The sequence below is a fragment of the Cetorhinus maximus genome, chromosome 7, assembly GCF_964194155.1.
Source record: "Cetorhinus maximus chromosome 7, sCetMax3.hap1.1, whole genome shotgun sequence".
Classification (NCBI taxonomy): Eukaryota; Metazoa; Chordata; class Chondrichthyes; order Lamniformes; family Cetorhinidae; genus Cetorhinus; species Cetorhinus maximus.
In genome coordinates this window covers 30,013,263-30,030,589 of record NC_135885.1, presented here as the reverse complement: position 1 = coordinate 30,030,589, position 17,327 = coordinate 30,013,263, and the positions used below count along the sequence as shown (strand labels likewise).

Here is a 17,327-nt window from a genome sequence, read left to right as displayed (position 1 = left end):
TCTGCGGTGACAGAGGACAAGGTTGAGGGGGTCACAGGTAAAGGGAACTCAGAGGGAGCGGACAGCTTCTGAGATTACTGAGTGGATGACCCATGGGCGTCCAGCTGTTGCTTCTCCTCCCTTCGGGTGTCTGAGGGCCCCGACCTGATTCCTTGAGGGGAAGGAGCACCTAGAGGGACAGTGAGGTGCCCCGTTTCTGTCTCGCGTTGATACTGCAGAAACTGTCACATGGTTACAGCAGGCAGACGCACTCCTCTGACTTGCGTGCCACTCTGTTGAGAGTTTCCAACAGCTTTGCGTGATGTTCCCCCTCCTTCTGCTGACTCTCCAGGATGAGTTGGAAGGCCGAATCCAGAGGCTCACATCTGACTCAGGCCTGACAGATGCCTCTTCTCCTGCAGTCCTCGAGTTTCGGGGAGCTGGGCTGAATCCGCCTCTTCACGCTGCAGACATGTGTAGATGCAGTGACCACCAGACTGTGAACCCGAACCTGCTCTAGATCTAGGTCCAACAAGGTGTGTGTCTGGTGGAGGGGGTAGGGAAACGCTGTGACAGGTCTTCCAGACTGTTTTTTTCCAGCTTTTCAATGGAGGAGATGTCCTCTTGGCTGTAGGTGAAGACCTGGATGAAGCAGAGGGACGGACTGGCTGAGGGCGTCAGTCACTTGGCAGAGCTCCCTATGAACCAAAGTAGAGATGATGAGCGCATGACAGCAGAGTCAAAAGCAGGAGAGAGAACACTCACAGTTGCGTTAAGAGAGGGATGATCTGGTGCAGGGTCCTTACGTGGGTTTTCACTGCCAACCTCACTGTTGCTGAAGGTACAGTCCACCTCCTCACCAGTCAGTGCGATGGCACGCTCCTCAAAGTGAGTGAGGGGACTAATGTCTGCCACTCCAGCCCCACTTTGGGACCTCTCCCTGCTGTTGTGAGCCAGCTTCTCCTGCATGAAAACAGATGGAGAGAGTGTGAGCAGGACACATGGCATTGCGTGGAATGTTTGTGTGGTGAGCGGAGTCATGGACAGGATGAGGACGTGAGCTCCAGAGGATATGAGCCTGATGGAGATGTGAGGGTGTGTGTGAGAGTTAGTGGTGTCATCCCTTGAGGTGTGAGATACCTGTGGATGTGTGTTGGGTTTGGGAGTGTGTGAGTTGAGAGTGATCAGTGGTTGACTTACTCTGGTGGAGCAGATGAGAGCATTCATCCTCTTCCTGCAATGGATGGTAGACCTCCTCTGTGATCCAGCGGCACTGACCGCCGCTGCCACCGCCTCCCAGGCCACATTGGTGACTCTGGTGGATCTCCTGTAGCCAGAGCAGGAGTAGAGGAGTTCACAGCAACTTTCCACTGCGTGCAGCAGGTGCCCCAGAGGGTGAGGGGGGGCTGCCATCATCTTTGTTTTCAGGGCCACCTGTCATCTGGAGCAGTCCTGGTCTTTGCACATTGAAGTAGGCATGCCCTCTGGTGTGCTTTGAACATGGTGCCCAGAGCGAGGAAATGCTGAATTCATAGCATGGCGGGCAAATCCGAGCCTGTCCGCCAGCGATCCATGTGTTTGCTGTGAATGCATCATTAATGATGTGAGACATGCCGGGAAGTGGATGGTACGGCATGAAAATCTGCCATTGCAGCCGCCGGGTAAAATGTCGTTTTTCACACCTGCTACCACAGTTAGTGCAAATCTTGGACCAATCCACCCTAAGAGTATGACATTTTCATTGGTGGTATAAATGCGTTTTTCATTAATAATTGAATAACGAAAAATCTAAAATAGCACAATTGCCTTGTCGGGGCAGTGATCTGCAAGTAATATATTTGACAAGTGACTGGTACAGTGTCAAATCATCATTTTCAATGTAGCTGCCTTGTCATTGACTAGCAGGAAAGTAATTAATGTAATTTCCCCATTCTCACCTCGTGGTAATGTGGCTTAAGTCATAGTGAATAATGAGCTGCCTGAAACAGTAACTTTCAAAAGGGAATTGGATATACATTTCGTAGACTGCAAGGCTACAGGGGAAGAAAAGGGAGTGAGACTTAGTGGATAGCCCTTCCAAAGAGCCAGTATATGTCTGATGGGCCGAATGGCTTAATTCTATGACGTAGGCTTCCACGATTCTATCATTTCTTGGCTTTTATGTGTTGAGCAATAATCATGACAATGTGGATTTGGGTTAATTTGGGACTAAACTTCAGTAGCGATTCTAGCCGTCTCCCAACTAAAGGTCCCCAGCAAAATTCTTTGCATGTCTGGAGTCAATGCAAATAAGTTCATTTATTTAAAATTAAAATATATCTGCAAAAATTCTTGAGCTTCAGATCAGAAACAATAATCCTAAATATCAATCTCATAAATGTACTGTTTTCTTGCTCCACTGTGTGACAGAGTATAGAGCTCTAATGAATAGATATAAATTGAACAGACTGCACACCAGCTGTCAAAACAGATTAGTATTAAAATTTTTGGAAGCTAGGATGCTGTTTTTCTTTCTGTGTCCAATGGAGTGAAGGCTGAAAGTGCAGAGTAAGTGGTTTGATTTCTAATCAATTTTGGCAGATAAGGATGTTTAATCCAAAGGTTGTGTAGAGGGTTTCCAAGCTGCATGTATATCCAGGAAGCCGCGAGGATCCACTATCATATTCCGCAGCTTGGCACAGATCGAAACTTCTGCATTCCTATCCTTTGCCTTTGTGTTCTCTTGGCCTTGTTAGCTATAAAAACCTGCTTCTTTCCAGCCAAGACTCACATTCAAAGTGTACTGTATGTGTGGGTGAGCCAGCTGCCTGGGGAGTTGTACCCATTTATTAAATGTATTATCTTTTAACATTTCATTAACTGTATTACAGAAATGTATTTAATTATATTCTGTTTTTTTGGAATGCTTTTTTTCCTGTTTGGGCCCCGAGTCCTTAGCTGGGTGAGCATTGGGCTGAACTGAGGGTTTCTTTGAGGTACTGACATCAGTTTTACTGAGTATAGTGCATGACGTACATGTCAACCAGAAGGAGCAGGTGGGCCAAGGTTGCTCCTGAGTGCTTTGATATGAAACAGCTGACTAAAAGCTAGCTAGTCACTTCATGCCTGTGATAGACAAGTTGGTGGGTCAGGCTTTTGCATTCAAATCTACAGCTAGCCTGGTGATTGTGGTACTGGATGGGTAACCCAGAGATCTTGAGTTCACATCCCACCATGGCAAGTTATGAAATTCAATTTATGGGCATGTACCAGTAAAATAACAAAAGCTGCTGGATTGTCATAAAAGCCCACGGGCTCCCTAATGTTCTTAAGAGAAGGGAATCGGCTATCTGTATCTGATCTGGCTTACAAATATTCCAGTCCCACACTTTGGGCTGTATTTTTTGGAGGGTGGGGTTTCCCACCCTGCTACCAAAGGTGTTGGCAGTGAACGCACCTCTGCCTCTGTGGAGCATTATTTGGCTGGAGGCGTGCCTTCCACCCCCAATCTGAATTACTGGCAGCTCTCGAGACTCAGCAGTACCACTGGGAGCGATGGCCACTGCTGGGACTATACCCACAGAACAAGTGTCGGGAGCCAAAATTACTTCCTGCCCACGGCCTGAGTTGGTGGCGGGGGGGTCCTCCCCCAGCCCCTGAACAGCTCCTGCTGGGCTAAAAATTGGAGCTGAGCAGGAAGTAGCCCTTAAGTGACCATTATTTGCCCATTTAAGAGCCTTAATTGGGGTGATGCAGGCGAGTGAGCAGCAAGAAGGCACCTGGCAGGATTTTACAGGTCCCCTGCCTGAACGCCCATTGACAGGCACCGTGAAAGTTTGCCCTATGTGATTGACTCCCAGTGCATTCAATACAACTAGGATAGGCAGTAAGTACTGTTCTTCTCAGAATTGTCCATTTCCTAAGAACAAATTAAAAAAATATAAGAGTATGTTTACAGCTTTCCTGGCTGCTAAAAAACTGCCCCATGTCACATTTTACGTTCTGAAGTAATGATTTAACAATGGGTGTCACCACTAACCAACTTTCTACAATGACTGTTTGGTAAAACTGGTTGACGTCTGCTACATGGACATTTTCTTACCTTTGTTGTGCTTTAACTTATCAAAAAGCAGAGATTGATCAGAAACCATGGGCTGGATTTTATGCTGGTGGTGAGCAGGGGGTTGCAGTTCATCCTTACTGGGCCCCCTGGGTTCACTGGAGGGACCCCCAGGGTATTGCCCCTTCCCAGGTTCCCTTCCTCTCCATGGCCTCTCAAACCCCAGCTCCCAATCCCCTCACTGGGGCCTGCCGGCTTGGTACTCAGTAAGACCCCAAACGCTTAAAAAGCCACGATCCAGCACAGCAAGCCTCCTCAAGCAGTACTTCTCCTCCTCCAGTGCTGGCAGTGGACACCACTCCCAGTAGCGCTGCCAATACTGGAGAACTGCTGACCTCTTATTGAGCTCCGGCAACTCCCTGAGGCAGAACCTCCTGTCCCTGAGCGGTGAAAATTCCACCTCCAATCTCTTAATTGCATATCATGACATATCTGCCATTAAATGGCTGTGGGTAGCAGTTCCTCACCTGGGTGGGCTCCTCCCAACTTCTTTGCCGGAAGGCTGGGGACCATGGTGCCCTGTAAAATCCAGCCCTATGACAACTAGTGTGTAAAGGCCCTGAAGATTTATCTTAGAATCGAAGAAAGGCCCTGTGCTAAACATGATGTTCAATATAGAATTCAACACCTACTATAGAAATAAAATTCTGCACTTGATGTTTTATTCATCTGTGAGCAATAAAAAAAAAACATGCACAATGTACAGGAGAGTAGATGGCCTTCCTTTATTCTCTGAAGACACAAATCCCAAACCATTTCTCAACATGCTGATCATCTTCACAGGCAAAGTGAAACCTGACTGTCAGTTCCCTATGGTACCAATCAACAATTCAGTTGTTTTACTTCTGTAACTTATGGACTACAATGAGGAACATGGAAATATTGCTGGTATATAGTGATGCTGTTCTAATCTTCATTGTATTTTCTGTAATCTTTGAATGCTATTTTTTTAATGCTGCAAGGAAAAGCAACAAAGCGAAGAAAAGCTTTCCAAATTAAATTTTCTTAAATATGCTATGCTGCATGTGCATAAATGATGGCTTCATACTTCAGCATCTAGAGCAACAGTAAAAATAAAGAGGGACTTTAAAAAAGATGGCGTATGCTCCATGGCTTCTTTGGGCCTTGCTTGTTTTTGCTTGCTTTATGCTAGTTTTTATGTTTCATGTTAACAAGATTCTCAAATTTTTGTGTAAGTTGTTGTCAGCAAGATCAGTGCAGAAACTGATTTAAAACCTGTTCCCCTTACGGCGGAGTTCTGATTAAGGAAATTGTGGCCCATTATAATCTTTAATTATGCATCAAAATTACTCTAGCTAAGCATTCATTCATTAGTTTTGCCAATATGGAAGTAATCTCTGACGGGGGTTGGATTTACTTGGATTTTGACCCAGCTGCTCTTCATGTTCTGTTGACAGGCATAGGTACAAAGGATGGCACAGCTGAGAAGGATAAGGATTTCAGGGGAAAATCCCAAAAACAGGTGCAGTTCAATCCAGGTCAAACCACAGCGACGTGGAGAGTACGGATTTTGACAGATAACGAATACGAACAGTCTGAAACATTCCAGATTTTACTCTCTGAGCCCGTCATGGCTGTTCTTGAATTCCCAGAGATTGCAACCGTGGAGATTGTCGACCCCGGCGATGGTAAATATCTCCTTAACTGTGCTGTATTTCTAGATCCCTAACAGGCATGAATTTGTGGTGTAGTGTACATATCACCGAAGCCTGTCAAACATGATATTTTACATTGAAGTAAAGCAGCTTTTCAAAAGTCCACTGGAATACCCTTAAAGAACATGTTATGCGTTTCTGTACAACGAACCTGCACTTTGTGTTGAATGAAATGTTCTCTGTCTGACAGATTCACAAATATTTCCATTCCTGTCCCTCTTGTCATCTCAGAGTGGTCGTCACCATAACTTCCTTAAATCAGATGGCTGAAACTCGACTGCCCCGAGCTGGTCTAGTCATTCTTTGCCACATTTGGCTCAACTATGTTATGTATGACTTAGCCTCTCTTTCCTCAGCCAAATTATGCTCATACTCCAGGATTATGCTAGAGAGCACAGATAAATGAAGCCTCCTTTCCCAATGACAAACACCTTCTGAGAGCCCTATTCTTGGCCCCTTTACTATCATCTTCAATACAAAGTGCAAAGAGCTCTTGGAAATAGATCACTCATGCAACTGTCTCTGCCAGCACCTTTTCTTCCTCTAGTCAGCTGCTTAAGACTTCTACCCAATCTCCTTCTTACTGTAGCTTTGATCCCTGCAGTTTTTTTCCCGTTTCTTCATGCCCTCTCCAGTCTCCTCTTTAATTGCTTGATTTTGAGATGTAGACAATGCTGGAACGGATGTACGTATTTCCTATCTGCAATTGCCCTTAGAATGTGCCATAGAGGTCTACAGCACAGAGAAAGGCCCTTCGGCCCGTCGAGTCTGCGCTGGTCAAACAAGTACCTAACTATTCTAATCCCTTTTTCAAGCACTAGGCTCATAGCCTTGTATGCCATGGCATCGCAAGTACACATCCAAATACTTCTTAAATGTTATGAGGGTTTCTGCCTCCAGCACCCTTTCAGGCAGTGAGTTCCAGATTTCCACCACCCTCTGGGTGAAAAAATTCTTCCACACATCCCCTCTAAACCTCCAGCCCCTTACCTTAAATCTATGCCCCCTGGTTATTGATCCCTCCACTAAGGGAAAAGTTGCTTCCTGTCTACCCTATCTATGCCCCTCATAATTTTATACACCTCAATCACATCTCCCCTCAATCTCCTCTGCTCCAGGGAAAATAATCCCAGTCTATCCAATCTCTCCTCATAACTAAAACTCTCCAGCCCAGGCAATATCCTGGTAAATCTCCTCTGCACTCTCTCTAGTGCAATCACATCCTTCCTGTAATGCGAATTCAAGAACTGCACGCAATACTCTAGCTGTTTCCTAACCAGCGTTATATACAGTTCCAGCATAACCTCCCTGCTCTTATATTCTATGCCTCGGCTAATAAAGGCAAGTATCCCATATGCGACCTTAACCACCTTATCTACCTGTCCCGCTACCTTAAGGGACTGGTGGACATGCACACCAAGGTCTCTCTGATCCTTGGTAATTCCCAGGGCCCTACCATTCATCGTATATTCCCGTGCCTTGTTTGTCCTGCCCAAGTGCATCACCTCACAGTTATCCAGATTAAATTCCATTTGCCACTGCTCAGCCCGTCTATATCCTCCTGTAATCTAAGGCTACCCTCCTCACTATTTACCACCCCACCAATTTTCGTGTCATCCGTGAACTTACTGATCAACCCTCCTACATTCAAGTCTAAATCGTTTATATATACCACAAACAGCAAGGGACCCAACACCGATCCCTGTGGAACCACACTGGACAAGGTATCCAGTCACAAAAGCACCCCTTGACCATCACCCTCTGCTTCCTGCCATTCAGCCAATTCTGGGTCCAATTTGCCAAATTGCCTTGGATCCCATGGGCTCTTCTGGATCTAATTTGCCAAATTGCCTTGGATCCCATGGGCTCTTACCTTCATTATCAGTCTCCCATGTGGGACGTTATCAAAAGCCTTGCTGAAGCCCAAGTAAACTATGCCAAATGCATTGCCCTCATCTACGCACCTGGTCACTTCTTCGAAAAATTCAATCAAATTGGTCAGACATGACCTCCCCTTAACAAAACCATGCTGACTGTCCTTGATTAATCTCTGCCTCTCCAAGTGTAGATTAATCCTGTCCCTCAGAATTGCTTCCAGTAGTTTCCCCACCAGGTGGTAAGCCTTCTCCTTGAACAGCCGGTAACATCGTTAATAGCTTCCTTTGCCCAATGATTGACCACATAAGGGCCTCAATTGACATAGGGGGGGGCTTCCTGTCCAAGGCTTTGCCTGCCCCAATGTAAAATCGGTGTGTGGTCAGGGTGGGCGGGAACCCCTGAGGGAAACCCATTCCTTCAATTTCACGCTCCTCACACCCCCCCCCCCGCCCCCCACCCACCACCACCTAAAAACCCGCCAGTTGAGGAGCATAAAATTCAGGCCAGGGTTACAAGGTTACCAAGCTGGGAAATACATATTTCCCAGTATTATTTTGAAAAGACAGACAGAATGGAAAAGGAGGAGGGATAGCCCTGATGATAAAGGATAATATAAAGACATTAGTGAGAAACAATCATGGCTCAGAAAATCAGGAAGTTGATACAGTATGGGTGGAGATAAGGAATATCAAGGGTCAGAAAATGCTGGTGGATGTAGTTTATAGACCCCCCCTAACAATGGTTATACCAAATAACAAATCGTTGGAATTTGTAACAAAGGCAATGTAATAGTTGTGGAAGGCTTTAATCTTCATATAGACTGGACCAATCAAATTGGCAAAGATGGCCAGGAGGTTGAATTTGTAGAATGCTTTTGTGACAGTTTCATGGAGCGAAATGTTGTGGAACCAACTAGGGATAAAGCTATTTTAGATCTAGTGTTGTGCAATGTGGCAAGGTTAATTTGTAATATCAGAGTTAAAGATCCACTGGAAAATAGTGATCATAATACAACTGAACTGCACATTAAGGCCTGGATTTTTTGGCTCCCGCAGAGCTAGGACATATCCTGGCTCTGCAAATCTGACCTGGGAGAAAGTGGCCTAGAAGGTTGGATTTTCATTCTGGAGTGGCGGGGTTCTCTGGGAGTCAGGCCAGACGACCCCGGATGCCGGGTGCAGAGGCAGGCTGGGCAGAAGGCATGCCTTGGTGCACCGGCACTCTATCAACATTTTAAAAGTAAACAGAAAAACATAAGACAGGCCTCCAGCTGTCACTCCCCCTCCTTATGCCCCATCCATGCCAACCTATGCTGCCTCAAGCATGCCACCCATCCCTGTGGCCCATTATACCCTGCACGCCAATTTTTTTTTTTATTTGTTCATGGGAATGTTGGTGTCGGTAGCTAGACCAGCATTTATTGCCCATCTCTAATTGCCCTTGAGAAGGTCGTGGTGAGCCGCCTTCTTGAACTGCTGCAGTCCACGTGTTGTAGGAGCACTCACATTGTTGTTAGGAAGAGAGTTCCAGGATTTTGACCCACTGACAGTGAAGGAACAGCAGTATAGTTCCAAATCAGGATGGTGCGTGGCAACAAGAGGAACTTGAAGGTGTTGGTGTTCCCATGCATTTGCTGCCCTTGTCCTTCTAAGTGATAGCAGTCGCGGGATTGGAAGGTGCTGCTGAAGGAGCCTTGGTGAGCTGCTGCAGTGAATCTTGTAGATGGTACACACTGCTGCCACTCTGCATCAGTGGTGGAATGAGTGAATGTTGGGGTGCCAATAAAGTGGGCTGCTTTGTCCTGGATGATGTCCAGTTTCTTGAGTGTTGTTGGAGCTGCACTCATCCAGGCAGCTGGAGAATATTCCATCACAATCCTGACTTGTGCCTTGTATATGGTGGACAAGCTTTGGGGAGTCAGGAGGTGAGTTACTCAACACAGAATTCCCAGTCTCTGACCTGCTCTTCTAGCCACAGTATTTATATGGCTAGTACAGTTCAGTTCCTGGTCAATGGTAACTCCCCAGGATGATAATAGTGGTTGTGAGCTAGCTTCTTGAACCGCTGCAGTGCATGTGGTGTGGGTATACCCACAGTGCTGTTAGGAAGGGAGTGCCAGGATTTTGACCCAGCAACAGGGAAGGATTGGCGATATATTTCCAAGTCAGGGTGGTGAGTTACTTGGAGGGGAACCGCCAAGTGGTCGTGTTCCCATCTATCTGCTGCCCTTGTCCTTCTAGCTGGTCGTGGTCATGGGTTTGGAAGGTGCTGCCTAAGGAGCCTTGGTGAATTCCTGCAGTGCATCTTGTAGATGGTACACACTGCTGCTACTGTGCGTTGGTGCTGGAGGGAGTGAATGTTTGTGGATGTGGTGCCAATCAAGCAGACAGCCTTGTTCTGGATGGTGTCCAGCTTCTTCAGTGTTGTTGGAGCTGCACTCATCCAGGCCAGTGGGGAGTATTCCATCACACTCCTGACTTGTGCTGTGTAGATGGTGGACAGGCTTTGGGGAGTCAGGAGGTGAGTTATGCATTGCATGATTCATAGCCTCTGACCTGGTCTTGTAACCACGGTATTTGTATGGCTAGTCCAGTTCAGTTTTTGGTCAATGGTAACCCCCAGGATTTTGATAGTGGGGGATTCAGTGATGTTAATACCATTGAACATCAAGGGGTGATGGTTGGATTCTCTCTTGTTGGAGATGGTCATTGCCTGACACTTGTGTGGTGCGAATGTTACTTGCCACTTTTCAGCCCATGCCTGGATATTGTCCAGGTCTTGCTGCATTTGGACATGGACTGTTTCAGTGTCTGAGGAGTCGAGAATGGTGCTGAATATTGTGCAATCATCAGCGAACATCCCCACTTCTGACCTTATGATGGAATTAAGGTCATTGATGAAGCAGCTGAAGATGGTTGGGCCGAGGACATTACCCTAAGAAACTTCTGCAGTGATGCCCTGGAGCTGAGATGACTGACCTTCAATAACCCAACCACCTTCCTTTGCATTAGGTGAGGGGGAGAACAGCTTCCCTTAGTGGAGGAGTTCAAGTATTTTGGGATCTTGTTTGCAAGTGATGGCATGGGGGAGCGTGAGATTGACCAGTGAATCAGTGTGGCGGCTGTAATTCTGAAGGCGCTGTACCAGTCCATGGTGGTGAAGCGGGAGCTCAGTTTTAGGACGAAGCTCTCAGTTTAAAAGTCGATCTACGTCCCCATCCTCACCTATGGTCATGAGCTGTGGGTAATGATTGGCAAGGATAAAATTGTGGGTACAAGTGGCGGAAATGAGGGTTCTCCGCAGGGCTGCTGGGTGTACTTTCCGGGACAGAGTGAGGAGTTCGACAATCTGGGAGATCATCGGAGTAGAGTCGCTGCTCCGCCGGATCGAGACGGACCAGTTGAGGTAGTTTGGGCGTCTGATAAGGGTGCCCCCTGGTGGGCTCCCGCAGGAGCTGTACCGGGCACGGCCCACCGGGCAGCAACCTCGAGGCCGACCCAGGAAACGCTGGAGGGATTACATCTCTCAACTGACCTGAGAACACCTGGGAATCCTCCAGGAGGATCTGGAATCCGTAGCTGAGGAGAGGGATGCCTGGTCGGCCCTGTTCAGCTGACTGCCGCCACGACCCTCACCAGGAGAAGCAGTGTGAAAATGGATGGACGGATTTATCCTGCTTTTTGTGGACAGGGCATATCTGGGCAATTTTCCACATTGCCAGGGAGATGCCAGTGTTGTAGCTGTACTGTAACAGCTTGGCTAGGGGCACGGCTAGTTCTGGAGCACAAGTCTTCAGTACTATTGCCGGAATGTTGTCAGGGTTCATAGCCTTTGCAGTATCCAGTGCCTTCAGCCGTTTCTTGATATCACGTGAAGTGAATCAAATTGGCTGAAGATTGGCATCTTTGATGCTGGGGACCTGAGGAGGAGGCTGAGATGGATCATTCTCCTGGCACGTCTGTCTGAAAATGGTTGCAAATGCTACAGCCTTGTCTTTTGCACTGATGTGCTGGGCTTCCACAATCATTGAGGATGCCCTCCATTCACCCCCCATGGCCCTTGATAGATTGAATCAACTCTTGCCAATCTATGCCCTCACCACCCTTTGTCCTTATACCTACCATGACAACTCACCCAGTATCCACTATGGGCAAACCTCAGGACCCATGCTGAGATTAAATAAAGTGAAGTTACAAGTGACTGTTACAGACATTTTTTTTAAAAGTACTCTCATTCATAAAAACCCATTTATTATCTTTACATTCATTCAAGTATATTATCCCTGATAACAACAAATATTTCATTTAATTGTGTAATCCCTTAAATATCACACATTGGAATTTGTAGCCCCACTTCAAAGAGTCCAAAAACACTTGGAGCTGTCAGTCAAGTTATGAAGTGGAAGGCACCCTATGAAGCACTGATCCAGTAATGATAGCCCTAAGGCTTGTATCAACAGACAGCAAAAGAACAAGCAGTTTTTTTTAACACTCAGACAGTTTTTTCAAAGAGTTAAATGACAGTTTTAAATGGTTGACAGCTCCCTTTGACAGTTCATCTTGACACTTTTGAAAGTGGTTTTGACAGTTCTAATGAGGTTCACAGTTTCAATGCATTTATATACTTTTTACACACATTCATGTCTAATTTTAGTAATCCGAAAGGGCACCTTAACTCCCCCAAAGGACACCTGACCTCCCCCAACACTCCTTGAACCATAATAACAGAGAAGAGAAGATTTTTTTCTGAGGGTCATGAGTCTTTGGAATGCTCTTCTTCAAAAGGCAGTGGAAGCAGGGTCTTTGAATAATTTTAAGGCAGAACTACATAGGTTATTGATTAACAAGGGGGTGAAAGGTTAATCAGGGGTAGGCAGGAGGTTACCATCAGATCAGCCATGATCTTATTGAATGGCGGAGCAGGCTTGAAGGGCTGAGTGGCCTACTCCTGCTCCTAGTTCTTGTGTTCGTATGTTTATATCCAAAGAGGTACCTTACCTCACCAAAAGGGTACCCTGGCTATCAAAACTAATCCACAAAGTTGAGACCTGCTCCCACCAGTTATAATCTGTGCATGTCGGGTTTCAGACACCTCTTACACCAAAATCACACAAGTAGAGGCAGCTGCAGATTTCTATGGGCAGCTGCCTCCGCGAAATACATATGCTCAAGCGCGACCCAGCCTCATTCCCACCCCCCATGAAAGTGGTAGGTGCCATGTTCAAGGGTGGGCCTTCCGACTTTCAGGCTCGTCCACCATTTTGGCAACCACAGAAAGGCTCGCCTTTGTTGCAAAAATCCAGGCCTAAGTTTGAAAATCACATATTTCAATCACAACAAGAATCTTAAACTTAAACAAAGTTAACTGCATTGGTAGCTGGCTTAGGTTGATTGGGTAAATAAACTGAAAGGTATGGCAGTGAATAAACAGTGGGAAACATTTGAAGAAACAATTCAAAATGTCCAACAAAAATACAATCCATTGAAAAACAAAAACAAAAACTTGAAAAGTCTATCCCAGGCTTATTAAGAAGGTTAAGGGTAGTATTAGATTAAAAGAAGAGGCATATAATGTTGAAAAAAAATGGTAGTAAGACTAAGGATTGGAAGTGTTTTCAAATTCAGCAAAGGGTCACACGAAATTTGATAAGAAGGGCAAAAGTAGAGTATGAGAGTAAAATAGCCAGTAGTTAAAAAAATAGATTATAAGAGCTATTAGAAGTATATGAAAAGGAAGGTAGTCGATAAAGTAAACATTGGTCCCTTGGAAGCAGATACAAGAGAAATTAACATGGAGAATGAGGAAATGGCAGAGACATTGAACAAATATTTTGTGCCTGTCTTGACAGTAGAAGACACATGTTACATACCAGAAATAGAGGGTAAAGGGGCTATATGAGCGAGGAAATTAAAGTAATTAATATCAGCAAAGAAAAAATACTTGAGAAACTCAAGGGACTAAAATCTGACAAATCCCAGGACCCAATGGCCTCCTTCCAAGGGTTCTAAAAGAGATAGCTGCAGAGATAATGGAAAAGCATAGTATGACTGGAACAATTCAACATGGTTTTACAAAAGGAAAATACTGTTTGACAAATTTATTTCAGTTTATTGAGGATGTAACTAGTTGGACATATAAGGGGGAACCAGTAGATGTGGAATACTTGGATCTCTAAAAGGCATCTGATAAGGTGCCGCAGAAAAGATTAAAAGACAAAATAAGGGCTCATGCAGTTGGGGGGTGGGGTGGGGGTGGGTGGCGGCGTGAACTATTAGCATGGATAAAGAATTGGCTTAGAATTTTCAGCCAGTGGCAAGGCCACCGCCTCTATGCGAAATTCCAGACATAGTGTTGTTCATGGTTTCTCACTATTCCATGGGCTTGTCCCCAAGTTCAGAATAAAACTGGGTGCTGCCACTGATCAGCCGTGCAAGTTTTGAGTGGGCTGATTAATTGACTGACCAAATGCTTATCACGCCTCTTTTCTCTTATTCTTTTACAACAGCCTGATTGTCACGCAGAATATTAACTAATACGGAGCCAGCCTGTGCACCATTTACTGTTCCTATACCTCCTTTGTGGTTAACTTAATTAATCTTTTAGTTGTGAAAAATATTAGTAAATAGAAATATTATTTGGAGGCTGCTTTGGATTTTGTGTCTACTTCAGCTTTTGTCCAAGATGAGTAGATCGAGTTAAGATATAGGTCAGCAATAACCTAATTGAATGGCAAAACAGGTTCAAGCAACTGAATAGTCTCCTGCTGTTCCTTAGTCTCAGTTTATTTCCCTAAACACAAAGAGACCAACATCAGAGTACCTCCCTTGACCTTATCTTAGCCTTAACTTCAACGTTGGTAATTAGTAGACTGATCTCATTGCCTCAGATGCTTCCAATATTGTAATGCATTTGACAAATCAGGAGGGCACATTAAGGAAGACAGGGAGAAAGTCCTAAAATGCATTTTTAAATTTTGGTACAAAATTGAAGTTGAAATTCTGGTCAAAATAAGTAATTTTACTAAATCATAGATTATATTTAGAAGAGTTACAATTATATTATAAATTTAACTTGTTTTTTTTTAAGCTATAGTAAAAATGTTTAGGTAAAGTTAATTAATGTTTAAGTGCTATTTAAACCCAAGAGAAAAACAACCTGTCCTTTTAGACAAATTGAAAAAGCAAGCGGAGAAAACACCTTGTTATAGCAGGTTCTTTTGTCTTGCAAAGTAAGGAAAGATATTTCTTCCAGACTCAGCTGTAGCCTTGGAATGATATTTCCCATGCAAGGCAATATTCCAAACCTAATAAATCCATCCACAGTCTCCACCAGAGAAAAATTAACATTTGGGTACAAACTTTTACCAAAATAATAACAATAACATGCACTTTTATAGTAATTTAAATGTACCAAATCATCCTAAACCGCTTTACAGCAGTCTTATCAAACAAAATTTGATACTGTGGTGGTGTCGCATAAGGGGACCTCCAATGAAGCAGGTTTTAAGGAGCATCTCAATGTAGAAATGAGAAAGAGAAGTAGTGAGGTTTAGGGAGAGAATTCCAAAGCTTAGAGCCTTGGCGCTGAAAGCCCAGCCACCAATAGTGGAGTGATTACCATCTACTCCAATTAATTAAAGGAGCATCAAATGATATGAGAGGAGCAGCTGATTGGTTTACATGGATCACTCAGAGCCTGGTACATTTTGTGAATTAACTGACTCATCTAGTGTAGAAAATTGTGAGCTTCTTGAACATCACGGTGTTAACTCCTTCCCCCCAGAATGCTCGCTATCACCATATTTTGACGTAAAACAAGACACATTTTCCAGGCCACAAGTATAGTGTTTATATAATTTAAGCAGCCTAAGAAAAATACTCTCCTAACCCCAGTTCCATAGCAGCACTCCCACTGAGTGGTTTATCTGCAAGAGGAATGCATTTGGGAGTACATTGTTTAAAGGAAAGATTTGGGATTATACTGTGAAAGTAAAGCAAGCAGAAAATTTAGGCTCTATGTGGTTTGGAAACTAGGGAAAAGAACACAGTCTTTTAATTGGAATAAAAACAGAAAATGCTGGAAAAACTCAGTAGGTCTGGCAGCATCTGTGAAGAGGGAAACAGTTAATGTTTTGAGTCTGTATGCCTTTTCTTCAGAGCTCTGAATAAGAGTCATGAGGACTCAAAATGTTGACTCGGTTTCTCTCTCCACAGATACTGCTGGACCTGCTGAACTTTTCCGTTTTTCTGTTTTTATTTCAGATTTCCAGCATCCACAGTATTTTGCTTTAGTCTTTTAATTGGTTTAAGTTTTCGGCAGTGTATTTGATAATTCAGTTAGTCAACCACAGCCAGTCTACTGCTGTCATGGAAAGATAGAGTGTGACAGTAACGCATATTAGTAACTATTCAGTTAACATCTGGGCTTGGACGTTTTGGACTGTATCCACTAATTTACTTTGATCACAAAGGTTCACAAAGTAAAGCTGATTTAGGAACAACAAGAGAACTAATCAGGACAAGTCTGATTCATTGGTCTTAATTTTAACTCTTCACGGGTGGGAGAAGTTGTGGAGGAGGAGTTAAAATATTGGGAACAAGCCTGGCCACATGCCTGCATGTTTAAAATTAAGCAAAAACAAATTAGGCCATCACTGAAGTTGCCACAAAAGGCAGATGGGGACCTAATTAACATTTGTGTTATCATCAGTGGTGCAGTTTTAATGTAAGTGAATAAGTGGGAACCCCAGGCTATGCGATTCCCAGCAGCAGATACATTGTGGGAGCTACTGACATGCCAAGGTAAGTGCTAAAGAGCTGCTCCTTTTAGCATTTATTCTAGCTCAGGAAGAACAGGAATGCTTTTCTATACCTCACAAGGAAACCGTTGCTCCCGCCCACGAACTATCCCCGTCCGATCCACAAGCCTGCACTGCAGCCCTCATGTTCCCAAACACTCAAGCCCTATCTCTATCCCTTTCCAATGACCCATTAATACCAGTTGTCCTTTCTCTGCCCTCTCTCGATAGCTACCTAGAGCTTCCATCTGTACTCAGTGCTATGAACCATCCCCATGGGACGCGGCTGCAGCCTGCTGCCTCTTGTTTGTGTTTCCATCCTTTAAATGACAACAGGGCCACTACATCTGCAGATGATGGGTTTTCCCCACTTCCAAGCCTCTCCATAAACATTGGGCCTGTTAAAAGCACCTTACCTGGCACATGATTGATAGCCAATCCAAAAACCCCTAATTAACATTTATTTATTTTTCAGCAAGACAAAGAAATTTAACAGGTCATTTTTTTGCCTCCATCTGAATAATAAGCCTAAGTGGTGAAATTTTTCATCTTCTCCATTGTGTAACAGACATTCAGGAATTTTACTAATTGTTCATTGACATAAAATTTTATAGTCACCAAGTTAACAAATTCTCAAAGTTTCTTCATCTTGCAGGTGTATAGTCTACGGCATAAATGGCATGAAAGCTTTTTTTTTAATATATAAAAAACACAAACTTGTCTCCTAAGATACTTTGAGAACTGTAACAGAAACTATAATTATCTTTTATTTTTACATAAATGTGTTAACTTGCAAAATATCCCCAAATATTTTGGTTTATTCAGACCTGTAGTGCCAGGATTAATTTGGATTTTGGATAGAAAGGATTCCTTTTATACATTGCCAGGAGTCACTGTG

At 44.3% G+C, this 17,327-nt stretch overlaps 1 protein-coding gene across 1 annotated transcript in view; it reads left to right on the top strand.

Annotated features, from left to right (window-relative positions):
• Positions 1-17,327, top strand: part of LOC144682690 (FRAS1-related extracellular matrix protein 2-like) — a 266,621-nt gene that overhangs the window by 92,398 nt on the left and 156,896 nt on the right. Inside the window, exon 4 of the mRNA XM_078545282.1 lies at positions 5,497-5,727. Coding sequence (XP_078401408.1) covers positions 5,497-5,727 — 231 coding nt within the window. The remainder of the gene's footprint in view (positions 1-5,496; positions 5,728-17,327) is intronic.